Raw genomic sequence first — 17,222 nt, forward strand, 5'->3', positions numbered from 1 at the left:
CTGATTATTCTTTGTATTTGTTTTTTGAACATTTACATGAAATGTTTTTGAATTTTCAATAACAATACATCTTTCTTTTGTTTGTTTGTTTTTTGGTTTTTTTTTTTTGTTTGTTTGTTTTTGTTTTTGGTGATACTGGGCATTGAACCCAGGGCCTTGTGAATGCTAGGCAAGCACTCTCCCAACTGAGCTATATCCCTAGCCCTGTTTTTGAATTTTCAACATTTCCTTATAAGTCTGCTAACCCAGAAATAAGCAACAGTTTTTCTTTTCCAGCTGGGGTTGTGCAAATGCTCTTATCCATGTGAAAAACAAACATGTTTTCCTCATAATTCAGGTCATTACTCCAGTATTTTCCATTCATATTCTTCTAAGTTACTGAGATTTGTATGTGTTTGGGGCTGCTCTTCCACAGGATACATTTCTTCCTTGTGGGTGACCTCTTCATGCAGGTCTCCCTCTGCTGGTCCAGCTGCCAGGTTGGTAAAGTTAAGTAGATTGGTATGGGCTCCGACCTGAGGGATGCATCTTTGATGGTAAGGTCCCCACTTAGGTATTGCCTCTGTGTTCTGAGATCTCCTCCCCTCCTTATGTGTGGGTTATGAGATGCCTGTCTGGAGAGTGTATCTCTGGGGCTAGCTGTAAATGAGGGGAGAACCTGGAGGGACACTGGATGCATGGAGGTTTTCCGACCAGGGCAGATTCTTGGGGTGACCTGGTGTCAATTTGCTCTCCTGTGGTCTTGCTTCTTCTCCATGTTTTAGTTCTCTTTGGGCTCTACTGTGATAAAGTGGATTGGAATTCGCAACATTGTTCTGTGTGAAGCATCAGCAGTCATTCTGGTGATGACTGGGTAGTTTTCAGTGGAAGTGATATCCCTGGGACACTCAGGGTCACTGTGCTCTCCTTATTCCTCTTGAAAGTTGTGGCAGTAAGTAAATACTATGTATACAATAAAATTCCAAAGGAGGAGATTAAAACAGCCTTGTAGGAGAAGCTACTTTGTAGTCACTAAGGACCTTCATATTCTCCTTTGCCACCTACCTACCACCTACTCAGAAGCAAGGCCACTTCCTCACTCTAACCCTGCCTATCCTATTATTCCTCTAATCATCTATTAGTGATTTTATTTCTGGATCTCTTTACCTTGCTGTAGCTTGGTTGTGTGTGCTCCTCTTCCTGTTGATACATGTTGTCTAAACTATTCCTCTAGGATATGCACACATTCTGTTTATATCTATTTATTTACTATTTTTATGAGACTTCCATAAAAACTCCAGCAGAAGACATTCTACTGTGCCTTTGTCATCTCAATTTGAGCCATTCATTTTACCTTTCAAGATTGCTTTTCAAGGCTTTTATAATTAGAATGTGTCTGTGTCAAGAGAATTTGTAAAATCTAATCTGAAAATACTCTTGTGTGAGAGGTTCCTTTAGAACCCTGGGGGATGGCAGTGGCTTTTCAGTCACCTATGTAGATACCAGGTGATTTCAGACTGCTATGTTATGAATATGTGTCCTCAATTCATTTGTTGAATCTTAACCCCCAATGAAACAGAATTAAATAATAATGCACTTTTAGAGGTGATTAGGTCATAACAGTTCATCCCTCATGCACGGATTAGTGCTCTAATGAAAGGGCCAACGGGAAATATGTAGGTACCCTTTTGTTTCATTATTCCTTCTACCAATTTTTTTTTACTTTATAATTTTTTTGTTTCAATTAGTTTTACATTATATTGGGATGCATTTATGCACTTTGATATAGCATACATATGGGTTATAATTTCTCAGACTGTACATGTTGTAGAATCACATTGGTCATGCAGTCATATGTGTACATAAGGTAATAATGTCTGTTTCATTCTACTATCCTTCCTATCCCAATATCTCCTCCCCTCCCTTAACTCTCCTCTACCTAATCTAAAGTAACTCTGTTCTTCCTTAGACACCCACCCCTTATTGTGAATTAGCATCTGCATATCAGAGAAAACATTTGGCCTTTGGTTTTTTTGGATTGGCTTATTTCACTTAGCATGATATTCTCCAACTTTGTCCCTTTACCAACAAAAGCCATAATTTCATTCTTCTTTAAGGCTGAGTAATATTCCATTGTGTATATTTACCACATTTCTTTATCCATTCATCTGTTGAAGGGCCCTAGGTTGGTTCTATAGTTTAGCTATTATGAAGTGAGTTGTTATAAACATTGACATGGCCGAGTCACTGTAATATGTTGATTTTCAATTTTGAGGACAGTGTTATTCCCTCTGGTGGAGCAATGTCTAAAGTACTATCTTGGAAATAGACAGTAGCCTTTACTAGACACCAATCCTGAAGGCACCTCCATGTTGAACTTTCCAGCTTTTAGAACTGCAAGAAATAATTTTCTGTTATTTATAAATTACCCATCCCTAGGTATTTTGTTTTAACAGAATAAGTAGACTAGTAACAGGGTCAAATATATTCAAGTTGGAAACTGCATTAGGATTCTTGCAAAGTTGATATAAGTTTAAGTTAACAACTGGTAACAGGTTTCTATGATTTGGATATTAAATGGTTCCCAAAGGCACAGGTTTTAAAAGATTTGGTCACTAACCTGTAGTGCTACTGGGAGTTGGTAGAACTTTTAGAAGGTGGATTCTATTGGAAGGACATTAGGTCAAAACAGGGGCTTGTTCTTGAAAGATACATTGGAATTCTGGAAGGACATTAGGTCAAAACAGGGGCTTGTTCTTGAAAGATACATTGGAATTCTGATGCCTTTCTGTCTCATATTTTCTGCTTCCAGTCACCATGAGGTGAGCAGCTTTGTTTCACCACACACTTCATGATGTACTTCCTTGCTACAGGTCCAAAAGTAATAATATCTAGGGACCCATGGGCTGAAACCTTTGAAACCATGAGTCAAATAAAATACTTCTTCTTTTAAACTGATTATTCTTAGGTATTTGTTACAGTGATGAAAAGCTGACTGACAGGTCAAACCAGCTCTTTCTTACTAGAGCAAACCAAACCTCAAAGATGACATGTGGCTTGCCCAAGGATACAAACATAGTTAATAACAATGGGAAAGTATGAGAACACTGCTCTTTTGATTTCCAGGCAAATGTTGCTGCTAACAAATTCCTCTGAAAGAAGACTGGCTCTTATTTCAACCTCTAAACATATACTCAGTGTGGGGGAATTGAATAGTTATGGTTATTCTCTCCAAGAGCATATTACTCTATGCTCACTCAGAAAATTCAAATATATGAATGAATCTGTTCAATGTCCTAAAACCATTGACATCCATTGTGGGGAGGCATCTATTAAATCCTACTCCTGAACCTAGGAGAGTGGAATCCCAATCTTGACATTTAGAGCGAAGGTGCATGAATCTCCAAGGGAGATTAACACAGCATCAAATGTTTTCACTAAAAAATAGTAATAATCTTGGTATTGGTCATGGGCTCTGGAGTTAGCAGCTTTCCTGGAGATTGTGGTCTTGGATTCTGTTTTTGTCAAATGAAGGAAAATCATCCTGGGCTATGAACTTCCTGAGGATACAAATTGTTGTACATTTGTTTCTCATAGCACAGAATACCTAGCACAGTAATACATTTAAATGTACACTTCATGTACATTCCTGTGCATGAAGTGCCTATAATGGATAATCAGGTGAACTGAGTAGCAACTTTGAGAGAGTTCATGAACAGAATGATGCTCTCTTTTCCTATATTCTCTGTATGGGAGCACTGTGCTATCAGCTGGTTTTAAAGTGGAGGATAGCAAAGAGATATAAATGTTAAGGCTTTCCATAAAGACCTTTTTACTTTATTTGCATTATTATTTAGTGTTAATACACGAAGATTATTATTCCCATTTTTATTTAACAGATGGCACAACGTAAGGCTCAGAGAGTTTAAGTCTTGTACCTGAAGTCATACAGCCAGGAAATACTTAGGTTCAGGTCTGTCTGAGCCTGAAGCCCTTGCTTATGCTTCCTCTGCTCTATACTCAGGGATAATATCCCTCTCTCCACTTTATTCCCAGGGATCAGATTCTGAAAGGTTCCTGAGGGATTCATGCCGGAGACTTGGGAGACTTGTCGTTCCTGAAAACCCCTACCCCCACCTTGATTAATCTTTTTTTTTTTTTTTTTTCTGTAGAGAGTGGGCCTGGAACCAGGTGAAGCCCGAGTCTCCATTCCAGGGGCTTTCTCTAAAATCTGTCGCTGTTGTTGACTCCAGTAGAATCTGTTTCAGGAAGAGGTTTGTCTGCCTGCGCGGGACAGCGGTGCCATTCATCACTGCAGGAGGACAGAATCCGGGGCTGGGGGCCGCACGTCGAGAGGGGAGGGGCCAGGGGGCGGCCCCCTTGTGACCAGCCCTGAGGAGAGGTCAGGAGAGAAGGCTGGCTGAGGAGCGCCTGGACAGCAGCAGCTGCTGACGTTCTATATCACGCGCCTTGGGCCCAAGGTAACGCAGACCTTTATACAAACGCCTGGGCTGGGGGCGTTGCAGGGGGCCAAGGTGGGAGAAGGGGGCAGCGGGCAGGGACTTCAGGGATCGCGCACTGTGGCTGGAGGTAGTCATGGGGGTGGCGACGCGTGGAGGGAGTAAGAAAAAATATGAATTCAAAGAGAAATCCTAAAAAATGAGGGGGCAAAAGCCAGAAAAGGGGTGTGAGAGCACAAGCGCAAAAGAGCATGAGAGGGCGCAAGAGCTTGTCGTACTGAAAGTGCACTTGGGGGTTCGGCCACAGGATAGAACATACCCGGACCTAGAAGCAGAGGTAAAATAGGAACAGGGGAACACTTTCTCGAGTCCATTTTTCAAAGGTGGCCTCCTTTCAGCCATATTTAAGATAAAATGTTGACCCAAGTGTTTTTAGGATATAAGGAAAGAACGTCAGAGGAAGCTGTACCAAAGCGAGGCTGGAAAGGCAGTCAGAGGGTGGCGCCTTTTTTAAAGAAGTTTCCATCCTTTCTGTCCTAATGCTCAGGCTGTTCCCTGCTCTCTACATTTTATTCCTCATCTTTCCTCCCCACCGCCTCAATACCCGCATGATCAGATCTCCTTTAAACCAGGTAGCCGGCCTGGGTCTGCACACCAGCTCCCGGAGCCTCTCGGTTGAGGGGGTGGAGCTCACAGCAGCCGCTGGCTGAGCTCTAAGGGCCAGTGGGAGGGGTCCCGAGAGCGCTAACGGCGCACCGCGGCCATGACGCTGGGCATATCATTCACAGAAGTTCCTGTCTCATTCCATCTACAGTCGCGGCTCCTTTCCAGACGCGTTTCTTCTCAAGCTCGGCAGTGAGCTGATGGCCCAGTTTCGAGAAGCTTCCCTGTCCTCCAGCTCCGTGGCCCGTTGGACCTCTGGAGGTGGAGGAGGAGCCTCTCAGGAGCAGGGAGTCGAGAAGGCGGGGAAAATGGAGGCGGAGGCCCTGGGGGCGGCGATGGTTTACGCGGTCCAGGAAGCAGAGGAGATGAAGCTGGAGCCCTGGCAGGAACGCAAGCCTGCACCCGAGGGGAACTTGACGTGGAGCGACATTGGCGGCGACGAGAAGGTGCTCCCTTCAAACCCCCCTTGCTGTCACAGCAGCTCCTCGCCCGTTTGTCCGCGCCGCAAGCCCCGCCCTCGGCCCCAGCCCGGGTCCCGCTCCCGAGGCCGGCACGGGCTCTTGGCCCCACCCCCACCTCCAGCGCGGCCCCCACCACCGCCTCCACTACCCCCGTCACGTCCCCCGACCTGGCGCAGATCCCGGCGTAGGTCCAGGCCTGGGTCCAGGCCTCAGACGCGGAGAAGCTGCTCTGGTGACCTAGGCGGTTCTGGGGATCAAGGTGGCTTAGGGGACTGGTTACTGGAGGTTGACTTTGATCATGGTCCTACAGGCTGCTCTCATGTGGAGAGCTTTAAAGTAGCTAAGAACTGGCAGAAGAATCTGAGGATGATCTACCAGCGTTTTGTTTGGAGTGGAACCCCAGAGACTAGGAAACGTAAGGCAAAATCATGCATTTGTCATGTATGTAGTACTCATATGAACAGACTCCACTCTTGTCTCTCCTGTGTCTTCTTTGGCTGCTTTACTGAGAAACATATTCATAAACATGCAGAAACAAAACAGCACAATTTAGCTGTAGACCTCTATCATGGAGTTATATATTGCTTTATGTGTAAGGATTATGTATATGACAAAGATATAGAACAGATTGCCAAAGAAACAAAAGAGAAAATTTTGAAATTATTAACTTCCACCTCAACAGACATTTCTTATCAACAGTTTATGTCATCCGGGGTTGGAGAGAAACAGTCAACCTCTGAGTCAAAGGAAGAGGAACCAAAATTGGTGAAACCCAAGAAAAAGAGAAGGAAAAAGTCAGTGTATACTGTAGGCCTGAGAGGGCTAATCAATCTTGGAAACACCTGTTTTATGAATTGTATTGTTCAGGCACTTACTCATATTCCTCTCCTGAAAGATTTCTTCCTCTCTGACAAGCACAAATGTATAATGACAAGCCCTAGCTTGTGTTTGGTCTGTGAAATGTCTTCTCTTTTTCATGCTATGTATTCTGGGAGCCGGACTCCTCATATTCCTTATAAATTACTGCACCTAATATGGATTCATGCAGAACATTTAGCAGGGTACAGGCAGCAGGATGCCCATGAGTTTCTTATTGCAATATTAGATGTGCTACATAGACACAGCAAAGATGATAGTGTTGAGCAGGAGGCCAGTAACCCCAACTGCTGTAATTGTATCATAGACCAAATCTTTACAGGTGGTTTGCAGTCAGATGTCACATGTCAAACCTGCCATAGTGTCTCCACCACCATAGATCCATGCTGGGACATCAGTTTGGACTTGCCTGGCTCTTGTGCCACATTTAGTTCCCAGAGCCCAGAGAGGGCTGACAGCACAGTGAGCAGGGATGACCGCATACCAGGAATCCCCTCACTAACAGACTGCTTACAGTGGTTTACAAGGCCAGAGCACCTAGGAAGCAGTGCCAAAATCAAGTGCAGTAGTTGCCAAAGTTACCAGGAATCTACCAAACAGCTCACAATGAAGAAATTACCCATTGTAGCCTGTTTTCATCTCAAACGGTTTGAACACGTAGGCAAACAGAGGCGAAAGATTAATACTTTTATCTCTTTTCCATTGGAGCTGGACATGACTCCTTTTTTGGCCTCTACTAAAGAGAGCAGAATGAAAGAAGGCCAGCCATCATCAACAGATTGTGTGCCCAATGAGAATAAGTATTCCTTGTTTGCAGTGATTAATCACCATGGAACTTTGGAAAGTGGCCACTATACCAGCTTTATCCGTCAACAAAAGGACCAGTGGTTCAGTTGTGATGATGCCATCATCACCAAGGCTACCATTGAGGACCTACTCTACAGTGAAGGGTATTTGCTGTTCTATCACAAACAGGGTCTAGAGAAAGACTAATCTTACCAGACCAGAAAAAAAGAAACGATTAGGTAAGGATCCTGAAGTGACACACAAATCTACCTGGAATGGACAATGACAACAATACCCTTAAAACAACAAGCACCTCGTGAAGTAACACAAAAACCTACCTGGAACGGACAGTGACAATAACACCTATATGACAACTAGCACTTTGATATAAAGGACCTACTTTAATAGGGACCATGAGTCTGTAGGAGGAAAAAAAATGAATACTAACCAGTGGTCATTCAGCCTTAGAAATGGGAGGGAGAAGGGGTTGAAAATGGTCACATAAAGCATAATTAAATGAAAAGAGTGTTCAAGATGAGGAAAGGTGGGAATAGAGGTGTTCTGACACTACTTATGCCATTTATTTCTACAAAAATATTGTGGGAAGTCCTTAAATATTCCTTTATTAGGAAAAAGTTTCACAATTGGTGTTCCAGCTGTGGGCAATCAGCCAAATAGTTTCGAGAAAAAGAGTATTTTAAAAGAAAAATTTAAAAGCTTTAAAAGAAAACATTTAGAGAGAAAAAAATTTTTAAAGTTTCAAAAGAATATTTTAAATGTTAAAAATGTCTTAAGTTAAATATTTTTAAAAGAAATATTTTGAAATATTTTTTTAATTTAAAAATGATTGAAAATTATTAAAATGTTTAGAAACAGAATATTTAGAAATCTTAAATTTTAAGAAAGGTAAAATGAGTTAAAACAAGGTTAAAAAAGTTTACAGAAAAATTAAAGAAATACTTTTAATTTAAAAAGTTATAGAAAGAAAACATTTAAAATCAGAAGTTAAAGTGAAAAATAGATTTTTAAAAATTAAAGCATGAAATATATTGAAAAATTAAGTTTACAGAAGTATGATAATTATAAATTTTTCATAATATGAAGAATGGAATGAAAATTCAAGTAAAGTTTAGATAAGTGTTTTAAAAGAAGAAAGTTAAGAACAGTTCAAGACAAAGATGAGATTTGCTTAAAACTTTTCGAAAACAAAAATTAGAGAAAAACAATTTTAAATTATAGAAGAACCTTAAATAAGTTCAATTTGAGAGAGCTAAACAAAAATTTAAACATTTAAGGATAAAAAGAAAAAACTAAAACTTTTAAAAAGAAAAGCACTCGTAAAAATTGACAATTGAAAATTTTAAGATATTCAAATAGAAAAAAATTTAAAAGTTTTATTTTTATTTAAGTATATCAAAATACAGTATAGAATATTAAAAGACGGGTATAGAAGGAGTAAACACAGGAGATAGGAATAACAAGACAAAAGGGTTTGTGAATATATATATCTTTTGAATTATGTGTTAAAACGGAAGTAAAATTTGGGACAAATAGACACTTTAACCCTTATCTTAACATCTGTGAGATGGCTATGAGGCCTGAACAATAGCCCACCTTTCCCTCTCAGATTCCATGCCCCTTCTGATTTCCTGAAGGAAGTAGAGCTACTTAGGCAGAATCAACTGCATCTGAGAAAGATGAAAACATTAGGGGCTTTCCCATTTAGAACTGCATTATTCACACAAATTCTTGGCTTCTGAAAAGAGGCTTTTAGATAATCTGATGGTTTAGAAAACTTAGATCACAACTGTGAAGCTCTGTCTTTGGTGTTTGAGCCCCCATTGCCTGATTGAGGAAGTGGCAGGGACCCATGTCTGAGGACCTCCCACCCTCTCTGCTTTCTGTCTTTCTGCTCTTGGGGAAATAAGACCTTTAATTTCCACAGTAGAGCTATGGGTTTGTGCTTGGTGGTCCTTCTGTGCATTCCTTATTATTTCCCTTTTCTGTTCATTCATGCCTGATTCCCTGAACCCCTCATTTAACCTGGCCTTTACCTAGGTCTCTGAGCCTCAGCCTGCAAGGCTCCTTCCTTGACTATTCAAGACCCAACTCACAGATGACGTCTCTGGAACCTTCCCTGGATACTCTAGGCAGGCATAAATTGGATAACTGTCACCCATCCCTTACCCCTCTCACTGTGCCTCCAAAGTACTTTGTCCATACCTCGGTGATAGTACTTATTCTACTGTGATTCTACTGTAGCTTTGTGATTGTCTGCCCCTCTGCACCAGGTATCCATCCTGACAACAGAGGGCCAAGCCTTATTCATTTTCGTGTTAATAAATGTTTGTTGAATGTGGGAGAGAGTTCTATTATTTGCTCTATTCACCTTGTCAATACTGTATTTTCACTCATTCATTCATCCATTAAGGTTTCATCAAATGCACAGTGCTGTCATATGATATAATCAGTGCAGTATCTTCTCCAAACACGTGTGAGATGCTGCTCAACTGCAGAGAATGTCTTAGAAATTTCCTCCTGGGGTGTGGAGGAAGGCCCAGGTGCAATGCAAGGAAAAGAGCACAGTCATAATAGTTGGCAGTCATGGGAGACTGGGTGGGAGTGGGGAAAAATAGCTGAAGGTAAAGCTGAGCTCTCTGGTATATATGTGGCAATACTACCCCTCATCACAGAGTCCCTCAGACCCCCCCCCCAATCTCTCACAACTATGTTCTAGACCTATCCTTCATAGGTATAGAACATAATTTGCCTTCCCTGTGACTGTACCTCACCTTTCCACAATGTTATCTATCACACTGAACATTATAACTGATACCGAGGAGTGATGTCTGGTGGCTTATATTTATGGGAGAGCTATAGTTCATTTATCACTTTTGATCTTCCTCCATTCTTGTGGATGGAGTGAGGCTATGAATCACTTTGCCCTGCCTCTGTCCTTGTACCCAGAGTGGACACATCTCAGGCAGAGACAGTTTAGAATTTCCAATTATCTGCACCACTGCCACAATAGTAATTCTTCTAAGGGTTGGCATAGGACCCAGGTAGGGCCAAGCTAAGTCTATTGCTAAATTGTTTATGGACACTAGAAGAAAAGAATGCATTTCTCCCACCCTATTATCTATGCAGTATATCTAGGTTAGGGTGACACGAATCAGAGTTCAAAATGCATACCATGAGGAGAAAAGAGAATCAGAGTTTTTCTCCCAGAGTCCAGAGAGTATCATTTGGACATTGTGGATTCAGCTGTGCCTGAAGCCCTCAAATTTCCAGATGAGTCAATAACATCATTCACTTTACTTAAGCTAATTTGAGTACGAATCCTGTCACTTGAAGTCAAGTGTTTTCAACATACTTACATATTTATATAGTTAGCTGGGGGCAACTCATTCCTAAAATCACAAAGGGTGGAAAATGGAGCGGATAGTGACCTCACATGAACTACATCATGTCATACTTAGAATCCAGAATGGCCTATACAAGTCTAAGAAGCAGGTGTCAGCTCAGCCATTGATCTATGTTATATCCTTTGTCCCATTTGTTAGTGTTCAAATAGTTCCTTTGACTTTCTGGTACACTTTGGGAATAAAAATTGTTACCTATCTGGAAGAACATGTCCTAGCATATTACAAGGATTGCCTGACCAGACCTCATATTTTTTTAATATTTATTTTTTTAGTTGGACACAATATTTATTTATTTTTATGTGGTGCTGAGGATCAAACCCAGGGCCTCACATGTACTAGGCAAGCACTCTACGACTGAGCCACAACCCCAGCCCAGACCTCAGATTTAAATCCTCCACCACCAAGGTATTCTTCAACTGACACATTTTTCACTTTGTCATACAGGATCTGTATTAAGTCTGCCTTAATGTTGACCATACATGATAAACAAGAAATAGGAAGCAAGAGAGTTCAAAAGTCTTCCCAAAAATAAACAGTAATGATAAGGAAAAGGTGGAACATCAAGCCCTGAGTTCAAGGCCTTAAACAAAAGGTTGTACTGCTCCTTACAGGCAATCCATGGCTTTACAAACTGCAATTACATTGCACCTACTTTTCATCAAAGCAGTGATATTAATACCATGCAGCCTTCAAAGATCCCAAACATACTAAGGAAAAAGGGCACTCAGAAGAAAGAGGCAATATACCAGCAGGTAAAAATGTATTGCTCATTTCTGGGTTAGCAAACTTGCAAGGAAATGTTGAGTTGGCTTTTGGCTGGCTGCTGAACCCATGGCTTGGATCCTAGCTTCTCTGAGATTGCCTTACTTCTTTTAATACAGACAGGCAGTGCACAGTTTACAAGGACTTAGGTCTTCTGAGCCTCCATTTGGTCATGGGTAAGGTGAGAACCATGAGAAAGCCAGCCTCTCCTAATTCATTTATGCAGGACATGGATAAGGAACACTGCTTACTGTGACAGGCACTAGGAATGCAAAATCAGGAACAAAGAAAATAAGCCAGAGTCCCTCACTGAGGGAAAGGACATGAAGATGAACATTAGCTAACAAACATACAAGGGCACTTGCAATCCACAACTTAATGTAGGTGAAGTGGGATGGCAAATGTGCTTCAAATGTTTTGTGAAAGCAGTTGTAGTGACCAGATACACCCCTTTAGTCAGCCCAGAGCCTATCATTACCAAACAAACTTCTTCTTCACCAATAATGGTGATGTGGGAAAATGTGTCACACTGGCACGATGCATTATTTTTGCCAGAATTGGAATGAATGGGTCTGGGTGGTTTAGGCCTTTCTGAATGTCACTAGTTCCACAAATTGGCCTGCCTCTGAATCTCATGGTGGACTCAGTAAAACCGATTGGAAGTGCCCTGTCCAGAGTTTCTCATTCCTTGCTGACACTTTGACAACTGACGCCTATGCTCTGGGAATGAGGACTGCACTTTCAGAATCTCTGATGTGGGTTCATGTAAAATAAAACAAGCAAAAGAAAAACAAAACAAAACACCAAACAAACAAATAAACAAAACAGGATAAGGTAAGAAGACCTGAGTAGCAGGGGCCATTTCTGATGGAGCTGATTCCAGAATGATTTCCATCTCAGCTGCTCTCATGGATTTCCATGTGCAGCAGGTCCTGGGGTATGTTGGTGGTGAAGGGTGGCATAGAAAGAGCAAGATCAGGAAAAAATGTGCTTCTGTGCTCTTGGGGCCCTGGGACCTTTAAAATCGGCTCTCTGAAACCCCACTCAGGCTTCTTTTTCCCACCTGGGCCTCTTCCCCTCAGTAACCTCACTTTCCTGAGGCCAGCATCCCAAAAGGCAGACTGCAGCCACTGCCTGGCTATGACTAGAGCCACAGGGGGAAGGGCTGTCAACTGGCATTCAGTCTTCGGGGACTCACACTGTATGTCCAATCTCCTCCAAGGACCTGGACTCCCTCCTGCTTTCCCTTCATTGACACCAAATCCAGTGATATACCCTGCAGGCCAGCCTTCTGGGATCTCACACAATAGGAGCAGATGGGGCTCTCAGAACATGAGGCTCCACCCAGACAGGATCCCAAGCAAGTGATGACCTTTTGTCACTAAAACCCATGCTGCTGGAAATATACTGGTGCAACTTTATGTCCCATAGTTTTGTGTCTATTGGTGGGACAAACCCCTGGAAATCTGTGCAAAAGGCATTCCTGGAGTCTACTGTGTGCCAGGCTGGAAGTGATGAGCCCAGACTGCTCCCTGTCATCAAGAAGCTCAGAGACCAGCAGGGCACACAGACAGGTCACCAGCAGATTCAGTCTGGAGTGCATGGGGCTCCAGTGGGGAATGAAAGGGTACTTCCAGGGAGAAACATTGCCCAACAAATTGAAGTAATGCCCATCGATTCATTTCTGACTGGAGGCCACTGTACCTCATGTGTAGTACCAGGCATCAGATTTGACATGACAGGATGCTCAGTGAACACTGGGGGAAGGAGCAAATAGACCCTCAGTTCTGACACTGAGACGGCAATGCCAGGCAGGGCCCTGGGACTGTTTTCCCACTGTGTCTTCAGACTTGCTGTGTGAATTTGGGCCAATCAAGTCTCTTTCTGGCCTTTCTTCCTATATCAATGATATGGAAGGTACCTAAGTTGTGAGAGGTTCGGTTGGTGGATAAGGGTGTGGGACATGGGCCAAACAATGGTTTGCATCCTGAATGCCCACCCCTGGCTCTGTGAGCTCCAACAGGTGACCTAAAAGCACTCTGTCTTGGATTACTGCTGTGTAAAATGAGGCTGATCATAACAACAACCCCTAGGTCTGTCCACTATTCTTTGTGGACAGTATTCAATATGTAAAGAAATATCAAGTGCTTAGAACAGAGATTGGAGCACAGTGAAGTGAGAAGCATGTAAGTTCTATGTTCCACCTGAAAATGCAAGTTAGCTTTCGTCCCTGGAGCTTTGTATTCGTTGCTAGACCTGGAACAGTCTTCCCCTATAATTTCCCTCTCTTCTGATTGCTGTTCAGCCATCATCAAGAGAGGCCTTCCCTGATACACCCTCTAAGGGAACAAAACTCTGTCCCTGTCTCTTCCATTTCTGAGATTTGTTCCCCTCTCTATTAATTTTGCTTGACTTTATTTCCCACTTTACCATACCTGCTTACTCTGTGTGTCCTCTAATAAGATCAAAGTAGACCAAATGGAGAATTTTGTTTTTCTTTTCTTAAGTGCTACCTTCATTTTCCCTAGAAAAATGTAGTGAAAAATTAGTCACTATAAGTCATGGGTTGACTACTTATTCATTTAAAAATTAGCTTCAATGAGATGCCTACTGTCATCATTCTCATTATACCACATAGACTGTACAATCGGGACTGAGACTGTGTGAATTTAAGGTTCACACAAATTGACCTCTCTTTTTATAAAATGGTTCTGGGTGTGCAAGTGATGCATATGACTGTGAAAATATGTCTGAAATTTGAAATTCCAATCCTCACAGGATTCCAAGAGTGACAATTACTTTCTGTCACTTTGGGTTCAAATGAGTAAAATTCACAATCATAGACGGTGTACAACTTAAATGTTCCTCAGGCACCAGTTCCACTTAATTACACTTTTAAAATAATAGAAAAATTAAAATCATTTCATGTAAATGTTCTAAAAGCAAAGGCAAAGAATAATCAGAAAATATCATGAGACTTTTGAGGGATGTCTCTCTACTTTGTAATAAAGAATCACTTGTGGTAAGGAAATGTTAACAGATCCTGAGATAATAAAGGTAAACCGGTGTATCCTTGCAATTTAGACTCATAATCTCTCATGGGAAACTAGCATGCAGAAATGATCATTGATTCCCTCCCCTCACCCCTCATGAGCTGGATGCTACAAAGGGCATGTGTCTCCTGTGCTAAGCATCCACCCTTGACCACATTCACTTCTTTGGACCCTGCCAGGACCCACCTCAAATTTTGACAGTGGTAGGAAGACTTGAGGCTCTTTACATCTGTCATTACACTCAGCCAGCTTATGGAGATGAGATGCTCTATATTTCCAGGGCCATTTTGATTGCATCTGATTGTCTCATTCTTAAAAGTACAATTTGCTCAATGTGTGGGAAAATGTGATCCAATTTTTATATCTTTACAAGTACTCATATGCCTACTTCCACAAATAAAAATAATATCAAGCAAAAAAAAACCCCTAGATTACAATGCTTATTTTTGGTATGATCTGGACCACTTACAATATACATATGCATAGCATATAAATGGGGAGTCAATGTATAACAATGCATACATTGAAAATTTGTAATGGTGAGATAATCTGTGACTTTCTTTGCTTCCAGAGATTGTTTGAGTGTACATGTTGGCAATTACGAAGATCAACAAATACTTAATAAGAATTAACATTTTTCAGATGATTTTTCTATATATTTGGTTTAGAAAAGTAGTTATGTTTGATAGAACTGCTTCCAACCAGGCCCAATCCCATTCCCATGGGAATTAGCTGATATCTCTCTCTCTCTCTCTCTCTTTCTCTCTCTCTCTCTCTCTCTCTCTCCACACACACACACACACACACACACACACACACACACACACACAGAGAGAGAGAGAGAGAGAGAGAAATGGGCACATACACAACAATTCTTCTGTCTCCAAACACACACACACACACACACACACACACACACACACACTAATTTGAGAATTTTACTGAGGTAGTACCCTGTCTAACCACTAGCATGACAATGAACGGAGCTGTGATATTTGGTGGGTCACCACTCTGGAAAGATTGTCACCCCCTGCCCCAGGAAAATGGATCCCTAGGAACAGAGTTACCCCCTAAGGTCAAAGTTTCAAAGCAGAAGGTTCCAATTTCCTTTGCTATATCTCTATTGCCTTGAAAATGGTTCTGAATTTGCTAAAGGGGTGTAACCTTGTTTCTGACCCTGAAAAACCTGTTTGCATCTCAGTTATTTTCTCCACCATGCTCACATAATAATAATTCCTACCTACTGGTTTATTTGGGGCACATAAATCTCCAATCTGACTTCCTCCACATTCTTACCAGAGGTGCATATTATCACATACAGAATTTGTTTGTTCAATGACAACCATGACAAAAGAAGGGATGCCTATTTAGAGCAAAATATGGTTGATTAACAAGCGAGAAGACATTCCCCTCTCTGGTTATTTGTTGTTTCTCACCGTGGGGCACCATTTGCTTTTATCTACGAGCATTTACAATTGGAAGGACACCTAAAAGTACCTGTGGACTGACAATTCACAGGTATTTTTCGTATTTCTCTTCTATTGTTCCCACGAACATGACCATTTCTCACGTCTTCCCTTTCTTATTTCTTGACCCACGTGCCTCACTAATCCAAGTGTTCCTTTCCTTATTTTTAACATTTGATTCTGGAAAATTTCAAACACTTAAAAGCAGAAGGTATAGTATAATGCACCCTGAGTACCCATTAAATTCAAGAGTTATCAACCTTAACAATCATTAACTTTCAATTGTTGTTTCATCTATGCCCCATCATACTTTCTTCCTTTTTTCTTTCTTCCCTCAGGAGTACTGAGAAGCCAAGTATACCCATCAAGTCATTACCTCCAGGAATACACTGTAACAGATAAGGACCCATGTTTTTTTAACATTATCACAGTACCATATCATGACCACAAAAATGACCAAGAGTGATTCAACATCACCTACAGTCACTACCATTTCCATCTCCCCAGTTGTCTCATGAAAGAGTGTTATAGGACCAGGAAAACTCTGCTCATTTCATGTGATTGCTAAGTCTCTTAGAGCTTCAAGCGATTGTATGGCTGTGTTGAAGAAAATATGACCTGCTCACTTTGCTAAGACTGAAGAAACAAAGGGATCTCGGCTTATAAGTCCAGATGGGGGTTAATGGGCGTCCCAGTTTCCCTGGTCCTTGGTCCAGAGGTTTGCGCCTAGGCAGCTTTTGGATGATCCTTTCCTTCTTTTTCCAACTTAAAAAATTGACTTTACGGCTGGGGATGTAGCTCAGTGGTAGAGTGTTTGCTCATCAAGTGTGAGGCCCTGGGTTTGATCCCCAGCACTGCTAATAAGTTTTACTTTAACATGTCTCATGTGGAAATAATTTTTAATAGATGAGTAAGTAGAAACAAAGACTCTCTCTGAGACCACAGCCTCCATGGCTTCAATTGTCACTGTAGGATGGTTACATATTCTGCATTGCATTCATAGGAATCAGGGGCCATCTCTCCCCAACAATTTTTCACTCAAATACATACACATCAGTCTTAATAACTCAGTTAGTTACTCTCCCTCCTGACCACTAAGTGTACCAGGTCTGTGGTAAATCTTGGCAGGCTCCCTTGGAGAAGTGGCTCTCCTCTACCCAAGGGTAAAGATTCACAAATAGATTGTCTCTTTGTGCACCCTTGGGAGAAAAAGAGTCACTGAACCCTCACCTCCAATTTCTGCAGAAATGGGAGCCCCTTTGATCCACACCATTCAGGTCTTTCTAGGTTT

At 41.6% G+C, this 17,222-nt stretch overlaps 1 protein-coding gene and 1 long non-coding RNA gene across 2 annotated transcripts; one reads left to right on the forward strand and one right to left on the reverse strand.

Moving 5' to 3' along the window:
- Window positions 1-3,794: 3,794 nt before the first annotated feature.
- On the reverse strand, window positions 3,795-5,261 carry LOC120888428 (uncharacterized). The gene is made up of 2 exons (XR_013431830.1): window positions 5,044-5,261; window positions 3,795-4,371 (listed from the first exon to the last, which is right to left on the reverse strand). It is a non-coding gene; the product is annotated as an uncharacterized LOC120888428 (long non-coding RNA).
- A 41-nt stretch (window positions 5,262-5,302) lies between these two features.
- On the forward strand, window positions 5,303-9,584 carry Usp51 (ubiquitin specific peptidase 51). The gene has a single exon (XM_078034782.1). It carries the CDS (start codon window positions 5,303-5,305, stop codon window positions 7,430-7,432), a length of 2,130 nt encoding a protein of 709 aa, XP_077890908.1. The 3' UTR covers window positions 7,433-9,584.
- The last annotated feature ends 7,638 nt before the right edge of the window (window positions 9,585-17,222 follow it).

This window comes from Ictidomys tridecemlineatus, chromosome X (assembly GCF_052094955.1).
Source record: "Ictidomys tridecemlineatus isolate mIctTri1 chromosome X, mIctTri1.hap1, whole genome shotgun sequence".
Classification (NCBI taxonomy): Eukaryota; Metazoa; Chordata; class Mammalia; order Rodentia; family Sciuridae; genus Ictidomys; species Ictidomys tridecemlineatus.